This window comes from Geotrypetes seraphini, chromosome 9, assembly GCF_902459505.1.
Source record: "Geotrypetes seraphini chromosome 9, aGeoSer1.1, whole genome shotgun sequence".
Classification (NCBI taxonomy): Eukaryota; Metazoa; Chordata; class Amphibia; order Gymnophiona; family Dermophiidae; genus Geotrypetes; species Geotrypetes seraphini.
The window spans coordinates 187,676,617-187,693,178 of NC_047092.1; the positions used below are offsets into that span (position 1 = coordinate 187,676,617).

The following is a 16,562-nucleotide window of genomic DNA, read 5'->3' on the forward strand; positions in this document are numbered from 1 at the left end:
AACAAAAGAGGCTCTGGTAGAAACCCGTTTACAAAGTATGTATTCTTCCCAATTAATATTTCCAAATTAATAAAGTCTTTTTGCTTATTTGTAATGGGTTTCTACCAGAGCCTTTAATTCAGTAGCATAATTAAATGAAATAACTATTTCTGAAGTTTATAGAGACAGGTGGGGACGGAGGGGATTCCTCACGGGGACGGGCGGGGACGGAGGGGATTCCTCACGGGGACGGGTGGGGACGGAGGGATTCCTCACGGGGACGGGTGTGGACGGGTGGGATTCCTCACGGGGACGGGTGGGGACGGGTGAGACTTTGGCGGGGACGGGTGGGGACGGGTGGGATTTCTGTCCCCGCGCAACTCTCTAGTTGACGGTCAATCTAGAAGAGGTATGCAGGCAGAATGATAGGCTTAAAAATGATAAATCCCCTGGACCGGATGGCATCCATCCAAGGGTAATCAAGGAACTGAAAGGGGCTATAGCTGAACTGCTTCAACTAATAGCCAATCTGTCGATCAAATTGGGGAGGATTCCAGAAGACTGGAAAGTGGTGATTGTTACTCCGATCTTCAAGAAAGGTTTGAGGGGTGATCCCAGAAATTACAGACCGGTGAGTCTGACCTTGGTACCGGGAAAGATGGTAGAGGCACTGATAAAAGGAATGCATCATTGAGCACCTTGACGGACACAATCTGATGAGTACTAGCCAGCGTGGCTTCAGCAAAGGAAGATCTTGCTTGACAAACTTGCTGCACTTCTTCGAGGGAGTACACAGGTGGATAGACATAGTAACATAGTAACATAGTAGATGACGGCAGATAAAGACCCGAATGGTCCATCCAGTCTGCCCAACCTGATTCAATTTAAATTTTTTTTTTTTTTTTTTTTTTTCTTTTTAGCTATTTCTGGGCGAGAATCCAAAGCTTTACCCGGTACTGTGCTTGGGTTCCAACTGCCGAAATCTCTGTTAAGACTTACTCCAGCCCATCTACAACCTCCCAGCCATTGAAGCCCTCCCCTGCCCATCCTCCTCCAAACGGCCATACACAGACGCAGACCGTACAAGTCTGCCCAGTAACAAGAGTGATCTAGTCGATATTGTATATCTGGACTTTCAGAAGGTGTTCGACAAGGTTCCGCATGAACGACTACTTTGAAAAATTGCGAGCCATGGAATCAAGGGTGAAGTACTCACGTGGATTAAAAACTGGCTGGCAGATAGGAAACAGAGAGTGGGGGTAAATGGACAATACTTGAACTAGAAAAGCATTAGCAGTGGAGTGCTTGGACCCGTGCTCTTCATCATATTTATAAATGATCTGGAAACTGGTATTATCCCAGGACAAGCAGGCAGGTATTCTCACTAGTGGGTGATGTCATCCGACAGAGCCCCGATACGGACGTCTCACAAGCATACTTGCTTGCAGAAACTTCAGAAGTTTCGAGATGCCCGTACCGCGCATGCGCCAGTGCCTTCCCGCCCGATGGTCCGGGCGTGTCTCCTCAGTTCTTTTCTTTCCGTGGAGCTGAGAAGTTTTACTTCAATTCTGCGCTAATTGAACCCGTGTTTTTTGCCTTCTAATCGCCGCGGTTTTGAGTTATTTTACTCTTTATCGTGTGTATTCTTACTTTAGTTTCTTATTTTCAAAAAAAAAAAATAAAAATTTTTACTTCCAGTGATTCGACCGGGTCGGCCGCGTGGCTCAGGCCCCGCTCCTTCGATCTTGCGGCGGAGCTTTTTCGGCCTATGTCCCGGCCAATTACCGGTTTTAAAAAGTGTAGCAAGTGCCAGCACGCGATTTCGTTGACGGACCCACATCGACGCTGCCTGCAGTGTCTTGGTCCAGAACATATTCCGAAATCGTACCGGCCTTGTTCCACTCTCACAGCACGTGCGTTTAAGCGTCGCTGTTTCTTGTGGGAGTCGATGTTCAAGATGGAAGCTGCTAAAGAACCTTCGGCTTCGACTTCGACCAGCGCTTCGCCTGCAACCGCGAAGCCTTCCACCGCTCCTGCTGCACCGGGTCTCCTGAAGCCGGCCTCCATTCCGGCTTCGACCCCGCCTCCTGCTCCGGTGCCTTCCTCCATCTCCTCGGATCAGGTACCTCCTCCTACCATTCCACCTGTGGTTATCAAGGTGCCGAAGGCTTCCAAGCCGAAGCACTCGACCACGAGGGACCACGAAGACCGTTCAGGAGGTCTCACTTTGGGTGCGGCTCCCTCCTTGTTGGCTTCGTTACGGTCAATTATGGAGGCTCAGTTCATCGAGATTATGACCACCAAGTGGCTGGCCACGATTCAAGGTGACCAACCGGTTCCTCCTCAGGGGGGGCGAGCCGCCCCCTCCGCCTCCTCCTCGCCGTTCGCTCTCGCTGCTCGGAGAGGAGGAGCAGCTCTCAGTGGCCGGTCCCTCGAGGCGGGCCTCGTTTAGTGACATGCCCCCTTTAGAGCCCGTTACGCCTCCGGGCGAGGATGCTTGGAATCCCCCTTTGGGTAGTCGAAGCCCTGGGCATCGCAAACAAGAGGAGTTCTTCCGCACTCCTTATCAGGCCTGGAATGCATCTCGAGAGGCGTCGAATCTTCCACCTCTGCGTTCTACTGCCTCGAGTCCAATTTACTCCTTGGAGGCTTCTGGGGACCATTCTAAGCATCACTGATCCAGATCCCCTTCCAGACATCGAGAAGGGCATGGTCCAGGCACTCTTCGAGGCATTCCTCTAGACCAGGGGTGCCCACACTTTTTGGGCTTGCGAGCTACTTTTAAAATGACCAAGTCAAAATGATCTACCAACAATAAAATTTTAAAAAAACACAACGCACGCTGTACGCATAGAAAATGTTAATTATCATTCCTATTCCAGGGTTTTTCAAAGAGGTCAAAGCAGATGACTCTATGCACTATCACCTCAGTAACAACCATACAAAAATAGACAAATATACCCCCCTCCCTTTTTACTAAACCACGATAGCAGTTTTTAGAGCGCAGGGAGCTGCGCTGAATGCCCAGCGCTGCTCTCGACGCTCATAGGCTCCCTGCGCTAAAAAACTCTATTGCGGTTTAGTAAAAGGGGACCTTAGTGTAAAATATAGACAGCAGATATAAATTGAGACACATTTCGATCACTAAATTTAAAATAAAATCATTTTTCCTACCTTGTCTGGTGATTTCATGAGTCTCTGGTTGCACTTTCTTCTTCTGACTGTGCATCCAGTCTTTCTTCCCTTCTTTCAGCCTGTATGCTTCCTCTCCTCCACACCTCATTCCCTCCCCCAACTTTTCCTTCCTCTCTCCCTGCCCTTTCTTTCTCTCTGCCTCCCTTTCCTTTTTTTCTGTTTCTCTTCTTTCCTTCTGTCTCCCTGCCTGCCCTTTTTCTTTCTTTCTTTCTCCCTGCCCTCCCCAAAGACACTGCCACTGCCATCGGGGACCCAAACTGCCATCGGGGACCAGGACCCAAACTGCCACCAATAACAGGCCCGAAAGCCGACGCCAATAACACGCCCAAAAGCCGACGCCGCCCCAACCTCTCCCTGCTTCGGCCGACCAGCATCGCGAGGAACTGTTGGGGGAAATGCTGCCGGGTCCTGCCTTCGCGGAAACAGAAAGTAGGCAGGACCCGGCAGCAAGAAGAGGAAATGCTTCAGTAACATGTCTCCCGCCTTAGCCCGTAGCGAACGCTTGCTTCAGGGCTCTCTACATGTGCGTGCAGGCTTCCCTTCTCCCCCCCTCCCCCTCCCCGGGCATAACTTCCGGTTTCGGAGGGAAGAGAAGAGAAGCCTGCACGCACACGTTAGAGCCCGGAGCATAAGTTCGCTAGGGGCTGAAATCGTAGATCAGGACGGCAACACGAGTGCGATCGACTCGAGTTGCCTTCCTGAGCTACTGGTCGATCGCGATCGACGCGTTGGGCACCCCTGCTCTAGACATTCTACAGTCTCGCCTCAGAAGAAACTTCCTCGTATGGGGTATTCCTCCTCGGATGTCTCTCCTCCTCCGGGACCGGAGTACGAGGATCCCTATGGCTCGTTCTCGCCCTGTCGATCACAGGTCTCCCTGGATCCCGAGGCCTCGACTTCGTCCAGTCCGTCCCGCCGACCTGTTCTGGCAGACCAATTGTCTTTTTCATCTTTCCTCAGGCAGATGGCGGATGACCTCGACATTACCCTGGACTCCGGTTCCCGATACTCCAAGGAATACCTCGATACCATGCATTTACCTCATCCTCCTGCAGAGTCTCTTCGTCTGCCTCTGCACAAGCTCCTCGACCAAACTTTCATGAGGTGTTTTGAAACGCAGTACTCTATTCCTGCTGATCCTGGCAAGTTGGACGCCAGGTACCAGACGGTGCATCACAAGGGGTTCGAGGGTTCTCAACTCTCTCACCAGTCCCTGTTGGTCAAGTCCTCCCTCAAAAGGTCTTACCCGTCCCAGGTGTACGCCTCGGTGCCTCCGGGCAGAGAGGGCCGGACCATGGATAAGTTCGGGAGGCGTATATACCAGAACTCGATGATGGCTTCCAGAGTTCTCAACTATACTTTTCATTTTGCAACTTATTTGGAGTTCTTCCTGCCGGTGCTTCGGAAGTTTACACCTTACATCAAGTCTCAAGCTCGTTTCGAATTTGAGGAAGTGGTCGCCTCGCTGTCCCAGCTGCACCTTCAACTGATGCAATCTTCCTATGATGCCTTCGAGCTTTCGGCACGGGCTGCCGCCTGCTCTGTAGCTATGCGTCGCTTGGCATGGCTTCGGACCATTGACATGGACCCGAACCTCCAGGACAGACTTGCCAACATTCCTTGTGCGGGGGCAGATTTGTTTGACGAATCCATTGAGACCGTAACGAAGAAGCTGTCTGACCATGAAAAATTCTTTCAGTCCATTCTTCGTCCCAAGCCCAAGCCGGCGCAGTCTCGACCACCTTTGATCTATCAGCAGCGCTATGCACCCAGGCAGGCTCCTGCTGCGAGACACTTGGAAAGTGGTTTTTCTGGTTGCTCTCACTTCTGCTCGCAGGGTCAGTGAAGCTTCAGGCCTTAGTGGCGGATCCACCTTTCACAGTATTCCATCATGACAAGGTGGTCCTTCGCACTCATCCGAAATTCCTGCCTAAAGTGGTCACTGAATTTCATCTCAACCAATCCATAGTTCTTCCTGTGTTTTTTCCAAAGCCTCATTCTCTCCCTGGAGAATCAGCTCTTCACACTCTGGACTGTAAATGTGCTTTGGCTTTCTACCTGGATCGCATCAAGCCACACAGAACTGCTCCTCAACTTTTCGTCTCCTTTGATCCGAACAAGTTGGGACGCCCTGTTTCGAAGCGCACCATCTCCAACTGGATGGCTGCTTGCATCTCTTTCTGCTATGCCCAGGCTGGACTACCCCTTCCCTGTAAAGTCACAGCCCATAAGGTCAGAGCAATGGCGGCCTCTGTAGCCTTCCTCAGATCGACACCGATTGAGGAGATTTGTAAGGCTGCCACTTGGTCCTCGGTTCATACATTCACCTCTCATTATTGTCTGGATACTTTCTCCAGATGGGATGGACAGTTTGGCCAAACAGTGTTACAAAATTTATTCTCCTAAGTTGCCAACTCTCCCACCATCTCATTGAGGTTAGCTTGGAGGTCACCCGCTAGTGAGAATACCTGCCTGCTTGTCCTGGGATAAAGCAATGTTACTTACCGTAACAGTTGTTATCCAGGGACAGCAGGCAGCTATTCTCACATCCCACCCACCTCCCCTGGGTTGGCTTCTCTGCTAGCTACCTGAACTGAGGAGACACGCCCGGACCATCGGGCGGGAAGGAACTGGCGCATGTGCGGTGCGGGCATCTCGAAACTTCTGAAGTTTCTGCAAGCAGGACCTGCTTACTTTGGAAAGTTGGTCCTCAACCTGGCAGCTAGGCTTCAATGCTAAGAAATGTAAGGTCATGCACCTCGGAAGCGGAAATCCATGCAGGACGTACTTCTTGAACAGAGAAACTTTAACTAGGACTTCAGCAGAACAAGATTTAGGAGTAATCATCAGTACAGACATGAAAACTGCCAATCAAGTGGAGAAGGCTTCATCTAAGGCAAGGCAGATATTGGGTTGTATCAATAGATGTTTCGTCAGCCGAAAGCCTGAAGTCATAATACCGTTGTACAGGGCCATGGTGAGACCTCATCTGGAGTACTGTGTGCAATTCTGGAGGCCACATTACAGTAAAGATGTGCGCAGAATTGAATCGGTTCAGTGGACGGCCACCAGGATGATCTCGGGGTTCAAGGGTCTCTCGTATGAAGAGAGACTGAACAAATTGCAGCTCTACACTCTCAAGGAACGTAGGGAGAGGGGAGACATGATCGAAACATTTAAGTACCTCACGGGACGTGTCGAAGTGGAAGATGATATTTTCTTTCTCAAGGGACCCTCGGCCACAAGAGGGCACCCGCTCAAACTCAGGGGCGGAAAATTTCATGGCGACACCAGAAAGTATTTCTTCACAGAGAGAGTGGTTGATCATTGGAACAAGCTTCCAGTGCAGGTGATCGAGGCAGACAGCGTGCCAGACTTTAAGAATAAATGGGATACCCATGTGGGATCCCTACGAGGGTCAAGATAAGGAAATTGGATCATTAGGGCATAGACAAGGGGTGGGTAAGCAGAGTGGGCAGACTTGATGGGCTGTAGCCCTTTTCTGCCGTCATCTTCTATGTTTCTATGTTTCAAGTATGCTTGTGAGACGTCCGTATCGGGGCTCTGTCGGATGACATCACCCACTAGTGAGAATAGCTGCCTGCTGTCCCTGGATAACAACTGTTACGGTAAGTAACATTGCTTAACGAGTGAGGTGATTAAATTTGCAGACAATACGAAGTTATTCATTGTAGTGAAGACGCAGGAGGATTGCAAAGACTTGCAACGTGACATAAACATGCTCGAGAAATGGTCCATGACATGGCAAATGAGGTTCAATGTGGATAAGTGTAAGGTGATGTATGTCTGTAACAAAAATCTTATTCACAAATACAGGATGTCTGGGCCGGTACTTGGAGAGACCCCCCAGGAGAGAGATTTGGGAGTACTGGTCAACAAGTCGATGAAACCATCCCTGTAATGCACGGCGGCAGCGAAAAGGGCAAACAGAATGCTAGGAATGATTAAGAAGGGGATCACAAATAGATCAGAGAAGGTTATCATGTTGCTGTACCGTTCCATGGTACGCCCTCACCTGGAATACTGCGTCCAGCACTGGTCACCGTACATGAAGAAGTACATGGTACTACTCGAAAGGGTCCAGAGAAGAGCGACTAAAATGGTAAAGGGGCTAGAGGAGTTGCCGTACAGCGAGAGATTAGAAACTGGGCCTCTTCTGCCTTGAAAAGAGGAGACTGAGAGGGGACATGATCGAAACATTCAAGGTACTGAAGGGAATAGACTTAGCAGATAAGGACAGGTTGTTCACCCTCTCCAAGGTAGGGAGAACGAGAAGGCACTCTCTAAAGTTAAAAGGGGATAGATTCCGTACAAATGTAAGGAAGTTCTTCTTCACCCAGAGAGTGGTAGAAAGCTGGAACGCTCTTCCAGAGGCTGTTATAGGGGAAAACACCCTCCAAGGATTCAAGACAAAGTTAGACAAGTTCCTGCTGAACCAGAGCGTACACAGGTAGAACTGGTTTCAGTTAGGGCACTGGTCTTTGACCTGGGGGCCACCACAGGAACGGACTGCTGGGCACGATGGACCACTGGTCTGACCCAGCAGCGGCAATTCTTATGTTCTTATGTTCTCTTGTACAAATGCATAGCGCAGGTTTTAGCGCTGGCAGTAGCGGTAACTGCTCCAACGTTCATAGGAATTCTATGAGTGCACTGCTGCTAACGTTAAAACCCACGCTATTTATTTATTTATTTTTAAAATATCTAAACCATTTTGTTCCAAAATCATTTACAAATAGTTACAAACAGAGTTGTGTGAGCAATGGAATCCTTTGCATTTGTCCTGGTGGGGAAGAGTTCAAACTGTTAAAATTATGATTCTGCCTGTGGTCTGTTACCAATTGGGCATGATACCAGTGTTTTTTCAGGGGTCTTTTTATAAGAAGTTAAATAGTATTCTGGTTAAATTTATTTGGCTGGGTAAAATTGCAAGAGTTGCTCTAGTGTCTTTACAAAGGCCAATTAAGGAGGGTGGGGTAAATTTCCCCAATTTTTATAGGTATCACCAATCCTATATCATGCGCCAAGGTATGTATTGGGTCCTCCCAGAGCTTTTGGAACACTGAAAGATTGGAGAGACTGGGGCTCTTCTCCCTGGAAAAGCGGAGACTCAGAGGAGATATGATAGAGACCTACAAGATCATGAAGGGCATAGAGAAAGTAGAGAGGGACAGATTCTTCAAACTTTCAAAACATATAAGAACAAGAGGGCATTCGGCAAAATTGGAAGGGGACAGATTCAAAACAAATGCTAGGAAGTTTTTCTTTACCCAGCGTGTGGTGGACACCTGGAAAGCACTTCCAGAGGACGTAATAGGACAGAGTACGGTACTGGATTTCAAGAAAGGATTGGACGATTTCCTGCTGGAAAAAGGGATAGAGGGGTATAGATAGGGAGCTACTGCGCAGGTCCTGGACCTGTTGGGCCGCCGCGTGAGCGGACTGCTGGGCACGATGGACCTCGGGTCTGACCCAGTGGAGGCATTGCTTATGTTCTTATGTTCTAATTGCCAGACTGGTTATGGGTTGAGAGGTCACTTATATTCCCACTTAGACTTGATCTTCTGCTCAGTATAAAGATGCCTAGAATATGTAAGGACAATAGAGTATTAGTAGATACCTGGAAAACATTAAGATTTGTAGATAAATTAACTCCTGAGTCTATTGGAAAATCTACACATCAATCTATTTGGGTAAACTCCAAGATACAAATAGGCGGGTTTAAAGTTGTCTGGAAAGATTGGATTAAAGCAGATATAAGATCCTTAAATGAAGTTATACATAATGGTAAACTGCTTGAGTTTTCACAATTGCAATATGGTCTAAATAAAAAACAAAGTTATAAGTGGTTGCAGTTGAAGCAGGCTATTCAGGTAGGGTTCCCTGAATGGAAATCTTTAAATGATCATTACAGCTTAGAATTCCTATGTTTCCAGGCAAAGTGGTATAAAATTTTATCTAATCATTTAAATAAGAAACCTAAAAATGGATTAAGGGATATTTGGAGCACTGAGATTAAGCATCAGATTAATGCATCTCAATGGCCACGTATTTGGTCTTGGAAAATTAAAGGTATGATGTCGGCATCTATTAGGCAAACATGGTTCTTCTTGTTGCATAGAGCATTCTGGACCCCTACTAGATTATAAAAATTAGATTGCTCTAAGTCTAATAGATGCTGGCATTGTAAAATTGAAGTTGGAACTTTAGACCATCTTTTATTTTATTGTCCATATATTCAGGCATTTTGGGTATCAATCTGGGATCAAGTTAACCTAATGATGGAAAATCATGTGGCATTGTCCTATGATACGGTTATTTTTGGTGTGTGTATGAGAGCTAAATGCCAAATATCTGCAGCAAATAATAAGCTTCTGATGATTCTTACTAGTGTGGGGATCCAGCAAATAACGTTTAATTGGAAAAATTGTTCTAGACTAAACTACAGCTTCTGGTGGAACTCAGTGTGTCATCTGTACAAAATGGAAAGGTTATTGCAGTACAAAATGGTCATTTTACTAGATTTCAGGATGTGTGGGGGCCATTAATAAAATATTATAATGATTAATGGTAATTTATTATTCTTTTTCCTTATGTGATAATTGAAGAAGGGGGGGGTGAGTTATGGAGATTTGCATATATATATTTGCATATTTTAAATGATTAATATACATAAGAATTTTATTATTTGTGTATGGTTATGGGAGGGGGGTGGGATATAAATCTTGTAGATACATATTGCGATAGAATTTTCAAGTGATAATGTATTATGATAATTTATATTTAATGTACACTTGATGTATTTGTTAAAATGAATAAAGATTTGGAGAAAAAATCCCAAATAGTTACATACATCAAATGTTATAAAATTCAGAACAAGGTAAGAATAAAAGAAACAGATTCAATCCTTGCATAAGATCAAGTTCTCAAAGAAATGCATCGACAAATAGTTGTGTTTTCAGCATTTTCCTAAATGAGCTCTTGGTTCTACATTTTTGAATTTGACCAACAGGTAAAAGTCCTGGCGTTCGTTTCCACATATTTAGGAGGATAGTAGCAGAGTCATAGTTTATTAAGATCTTGCTCTATGATTTTAGCTCATTCTCTGCTCAAGCTTGGCTGTTGTACATTAGGAGGGACTCTTCGCACTACAGAGAAGAAAGATTTCAGGGAAAAGGGGCTTTGCTGCATCCTACTCATTTCTGTTCTGTGCCATCAGAAGCTAAAGGCCAAAATGGATGAAGAGATTCACATTCACATGGAGATTGAGAACTTCCTCAGACACCAGCAGAGGGTGGGTGAGCATGTTTTTCAGATTGAATGTATAAGGTGAAGGGGTTAAAGAAACACATTCAGGGGCTTGGGTTCTCATTAATAGGGTGGGAAGGGCTAAACAGCTGCTTGTATTTCTGCTTCCTGTGGCACATCTCCGATTCTCTTGGGGAAAGCAGGTTTGTTATTCCTCTACTTTCCTGAATCTCAGCTTCTAAGCATTTGGCCTTCTCACCAGCCAAGTCACTGATGCTCATGCACTGGCTTGTAATCCAAGAACATGAAGCAAACCCCTCTTTCTTGCCAGCAGGAGCTTGAAGAGAAGCTCGAACACTGGATGGAGAAGTATGATAAAGACACAGAAGCAAAGCAGCAAGAGCTGAATAACCTGAAATCAGCTCAGAGCAGCGATCAGCAGCTGCTGCAGGAACTTGCGAAGCAGGTAAGCAGATTTGGGGTCAGATTTATTCTTCATTTGAAGTGGCACGGTGAGTAGAGCTGCATAGAAGGAAACCCAGCGAGGACTTTAGGTTTTCATCAATGTCTTCTCACTCGACAGTACAGGGATTACGAGCGTGCAGTCATTGAGGACCGTCTTCAGAAACAAGGCGAGAAGCAACAGCGTCGGCAGGAAGTACTGGAGTTGAAGAGTGTTGTGAAGGTAAAACTATGTGCACAGTTGTGAGGATGTCGTTTACATGTAAATTGCTGTTTCAGTGCAAAAGGAACAGGAGCCTTAACCTCTACTCACGAGTTTTTGCAGAAGGAATCGCCTACAGCTTTTCAGCTCCATCTCCTTAGTTTTCCTTTCTGCAAGCGAATTGAGATGTCTCTTCTTCTGCTCTGCATCTGATTTATTATTTTGGGGTTTTAATCCGAAGTGCAAGGCTTCACAGTGCCCCAGAGCTTACAGCTCTACCTGGGAGAAGAGGGTAGTAGATGGGAAAGCAACCCTTTATCAGGACACCTACCTAGCCAGCCTGCACTAACACTTAAGATAACTCGGGGTGCATTCCCCCGAGAGCTCAGCTCGCCCCTCATTTATCAAGTGCTTGAGCACAGGTTGAGTGGCCCTGTGTTAGTCCAGAGGGCTGGAGTAGGTGCTGACTGCATCCCCTTTCTGAAGACACATGAGGAGCTAGTGGGGTCGAGGGCTTCATGCTCTCAGAGCCTGTCTAAAAGACAGCCCAAAGAGACAAGCTTCTAGAGGATCTTATATACTTGTCAGAGACAGGAATCTTCATCTTTGTCCAGCTACAGTGTGAGCTGATACAGGCACTGCATCAGGTAATTCTGTGAGTACAGGCTATTACTGTCTATGGCAGACTTCGGGGTGATTCCAAAATAGTAGTTTTGAGGGTCTCGGGGGCTTTCTTGTATGGTCCTCGCTCCAAAATCCACTTCCCTGAACATTTTGAACTTTTATCCCAAATACACTGAAATATGCGCCCCAGTAAGGAAGAAAAGTCCAGCACATCTCTGCGTTCCCCACATCAGGAGTGTGATCAGGCAACAACGCCAGAGAATAATCAGGACCCTCCACCTCTAACCATTTGATCAAAATGCACTTTAGAGCTATCAATACAGTCCACCGGAGAAAAGCTGCAGTCCCTGGTCGTCTAGGAGAAAAATGGAGAGGAACACCAAAAAGGAGCAAGGGAGAACATTGTATGGCAACATTCCAAATACGTTCCACAAAAAGAAAAATAGTATCCCAAAAAGACTGAATGTTTGGACAAGAAAGTTCCAAGGAGGTATTAGTAAAAGTATTAACTTAATTTATTAAAGGAACAAAGTTATCCAACCCCCTTAGTTACTCAGTCAACCAACTGACCAAAATTGACTAATTTCAACTGATTGCAGCCAACCTTGTTGAATCTAATCCAGATATGCCCTTCAGTCAGAGTGGATTCTTGACTACCACCCATGATTTATTGAATCTAAGCCTCACTATATTTTATTTAGTATGTTTAAATCTGTTTTATTGAATTTTCAAATAACCATCAAAACATACAATCACACAATAAAGTTTGAACACAAGATGAAAAGAATAAACCCGCCCCCCACCCTGGGAACAGCTACTTCAAAGACCAAACAAGCTGAGCAAGTCAATTCAACAATCTACTTCTAGCAGTAGGTTTCAGAGTAAAACAAAAAAGCAACCAACAACGAATAAATAATGTGCCCTGTTTAGAATCCATTCAAATATGAGAAAGGGGACAAGTTACAAACAATGTAACAGGAGTGATAAAATGCATATGTTAAACTGAAAGAAAAATCACTCCGTGGACCTATTCAAAGTATTATATGGATGATATAACAAAGTTCACAGGCTTGCTCAGAATCATGGAGGGGAAAACTGGGGCGAACCCCAGAGGAAAAACCACCTCACAGCCCAATCATCGCATGGACAGTAAACCAGACGTTATATCATTTCATATATGTTTTTACGTTGTGAAAAAACTACGGTCTACTATAGATTATAGTCAAAGAACTTAGGCAAACTTAGCTTGCGAGTTCCGACATGCTATATGCGCTTCTCTATGTGAGCCAACAGTCCTCTGTTGGAATCTCCCATCGCATGAGCGTTTCTTTCTAACTTTTCCTGTGTGTTCCCTGAGGCAGGACCGAAACATGCATGTTGGAACTCGCAAGCTAAGTTTGCCTAAGTTCTTTGACTATAATCTATAGTAGACCGTAGTTTTTTCACAACGTAAAAACATATATGAAATGATATAACGTCTGGTTTACTGTCCATGCGATGATTGGGCTGTGAGGTGGTTTTTCCTCTGGGGTTCGCCCCAGTTTTCCCCTCCATGATTCTGAGCAAGCCTGTGAACTTTGTTATATCATCCATATAATACTTTGAATAGGTCCACGGAGTGATTTTTCTTTCAGTTTAACATCTGTTTAGAATCCATGGCAGAAATAGCCTGTCGCTCATACCCCGCCAATTTTATTTAGTATTTATATACTATTTATAGGCTAAATGAGCGTGAAGTAGCCACCACAAGTTTCTACAAGAATGTTATGCCATGATCAAAGGTCTTTTGCTCACTTCTTTGTACCTGTGCTATCATTACCATGGGATTTTAAGTGAGTGATACTCAGGCACAGAACTCGTATAGGAAACAGAGCAGCTCAGAGAACAAAACGCCAGCGTTTGCACTGTTCTGAAATGGGAAAAACATTTAGCATTTACTAATAAATATATCATAGTGCTGTTCTGATTTGTTCTGCTCAAAATTTCTCTTCATTTTAGATCCAGGCCTGGTGGAAAGGAACAATGGTTCGGAAAGAACTGGGGTCCTACAGACTCCCCAAGAAGGACAAGGTGGCTCCAAAGAAAGGCAAAAAAGCAGCAGACAAAAAGAAAAAGTGAGCGCTGCCTTGTCTGTATATGAGGGTAGAGCCCTTCAGGATGGCTTTATGGAGAGCTTTTCACTTTTTACATTAAATGTGTTTTTAGTGCCATAATTGATATGAGTGATGAGTTTTTGCAGAATCTACTGTTCCAAAGACAACATAAAAAAATGGGTATTACAAATGAAAAGGCCATCAGCAAGTAATGAAATCAAAGTGTCTTATTTCCAAGGCTATTACATAAAGAGGACTCGACACAGCCGTGTGTTGGCTAAAAAGCTCAGAAACGGATGGGGAATTTTTCTTGTCCCTTTTAATGTCCAAACAGAGCTTGGGAGATCCTCTTGAAGGTCCTACCGACCTTGGGGGTGCCACACTCAAAAGGGTCGAGTCCCTCCCCCAGTTTTCTGTGATTAGAGGAGCCTCAACTATACACCTGGCCACCTATCCAGCAGAGACTACAGTCTAGAGTGCCTTGTGGTGTCTGCTCTCAAGAAATAAACAGAGCAGAAAGTGATCCTGAGGCTGCCATTTTTGTACGGCATTGTGTGTGAGTTTTTGGCACATTCAGTATGAGCTTTTTATGTGGGCACCGAGCGTTGGATTCGGCTGGTGGGTGCACAAAATGTTATAGCCGCCTCAAGGGGAACTCGGCTTCAGGTGTCAGTGTGTCCAGCTTCCCTTTCTGTGTGCACCGCTCGTTGGCGGGTGGTGCTGGTGACACCCAGGCCTCACCTGCTGCCCATGCTGGGATTTCCTCGGCTGCCAACAGTCTGGAAGATTTGCGATTGCAGACCGCCAAGGATTCCCTTGTCGCTGTGGCTGGGCTACTAGCAGTGTTTCTGTAGCAGCAGGGTCGAGTTTGGCTTCGGTGCCGTGCTTGATTTCAGGTTTCAAGGTTTATTAAATATTTGATGAATCGCTAAATCTGATTACAAAGCGATGTACATAATTATAAAATTGGATAGAATTAAAAATTAATACAAAATAAATAAACATTAAAATTAAGACAAGACAGACATTAGTTGGAGGGGAAGGAGGGTAAAAAGTTACATCTGTTATATCAAGAAAACATATAAGGAAAAAACAAAAGGAAACTAGGTATTTATAAAAGGAAAAATCATAAAATCAAGAAAGTTTAAATGTTAAAAGCATCTTTAAAAAGGTATGTTTTCAGGGATTTTTTAAAAGAAGGGATATCTTTTTCGTTTTTGATATGTTGGGGCAAAGAGTTCCACCACTGAGGACCAATTACAGAGAACATGTCTGATCTTCGTGTGCCTATTATTTTTAAAGAGGGAACAACTAGTAAATTTTGAGAGGATGACCTGAGTGCACGCGCGGAACTGTGGGGAATTAGCATTTTTTATATAAACTGAGGTTCATTGTTAACCAAGGTTTTATATATGAGTAACAAGACCTTAAACCATATGCGATGGCTAATAGGGAGCCAATGAGCGTCAATAAATAATGGTGTTACGTGATCATATTTCCTGGCGTTATAAATCAATTTGATAGCAGTGTTTTGAATAATTTGCAAACGTCGTTTTTCTTTTTGAGTAATGTTAAGCAGTTTAGCAATGGCACGTCCCTTGGTTTTGGCGGGAAACGCATCCATTTTGCCCACAGCCTCAGGCAAACTTCCTCCTGTCTTAGAGAGACCAAATACGTGGCCATTGAGACGCATTAATTTGATGCTTAATCTCAATGCTCCAAATATCTCTAAGTCCAATCTTTGGTTTCTTATTCGAATAGCCAGATAATAATTTATACCATTGTGCAGCCTGGTGACCCAGAAAGTCTGCCTGAAAGCATAAAAAATCTAAACTAAATTGATTAAGAGATTTCCATTCAGGGAACCCTACCTGAATAGCCTGCTTCAGTTGCAACCATTTATAGCTTTGTTTTTTATCAAGGCCAAATTTATATTGCAACTGTGAAAAATCCAACAGTTTACCATTAGAAATGACATCATTTAAGGTTCGTATACCTGCTTTAATACAATCCTTCCAGACAATCTTAAAACCGCCTATTTGGAGCATTGAGATTAAGCATAATATTTCTGCTTCTCAATGGCCACGAATTTGGTCTTGGAGAATGAGATGTACAGTGTCAGCATCTATGAGACAAACTTGGTTCTTTTAACATAGAGCTTTTTGGACCCCAGTTCGTTTACGAAAGTTGGATAGCTCTAAATCTAATAGATGCTGGCACTGTAATCTAGAAGTGGGGACCATTGGATCATCTAATTTTTTTATTGCCCCTGCATTAGGAATTTTTGGAATTCAATTTGGTCTCAAATAAATTGCTTATTGGAAAATCATGTGGAAATATCATATGATACTGTTCTATTCGGTATGTCTATGAGGAAAAAAAGTCAATTATCAGCACATAACAATAAGCTTTTGATGATAATGACGGGTGTTGCTATGCAACATATTACTAACAACTGGAAAAATTATAGTAATCTCAATTATACGTTTTGGTGGAATTCCCTGTGTCATATTTACAAGATGGAAAGAGCAATTGCAATACAGAAAGGAAGTTATAAAATTTTTTTAAAGATATGGAGACCGATGGTTGAATTTTGTAGTGAATAGGCATCATTTTTCTTTGATAATATACATAGGGGGGTGGGGAGATTGGAAGATAAGATGTAGCGAAATTGAAATTTTGAAGGAATATGATAGTTTTAATGATTGTATAGAAAGATGGGAGGGGGGAGGGTTTTT

The 16,562-nt window shown here is 44.6% G+C and overlaps 1 protein-coding gene across 1 annotated transcript in view; it reads left to right on the top strand.

The window, feature by feature from the left end:
- IQCG (IQ motif containing G) overlaps positions 1 to 13,944 on the top strand; it is a 68,516-nt gene extending 54,572 nt beyond the window's left edge. The window contains exons 7-10 of the mRNA XM_033958036.1: positions 10,415 to 10,489; positions 10,778 to 10,909; positions 11,027 to 11,128; positions 13,730 to 13,944. Coding sequence (XP_033813927.1) covers positions 10,415 to 10,489; positions 10,778 to 10,909; positions 11,027 to 11,128; positions 13,730 to 13,849 — 429 coding nt within the window. The 3' untranslated portion in view covers positions 13,850 to 13,944. The remainder of the gene's footprint in view (positions 1 to 10,414; positions 10,490 to 10,777; positions 10,910 to 11,026; positions 11,129 to 13,729) is intronic.
- Positions 13,945 to 16,562: the final 2,618 nt, after the last annotated feature.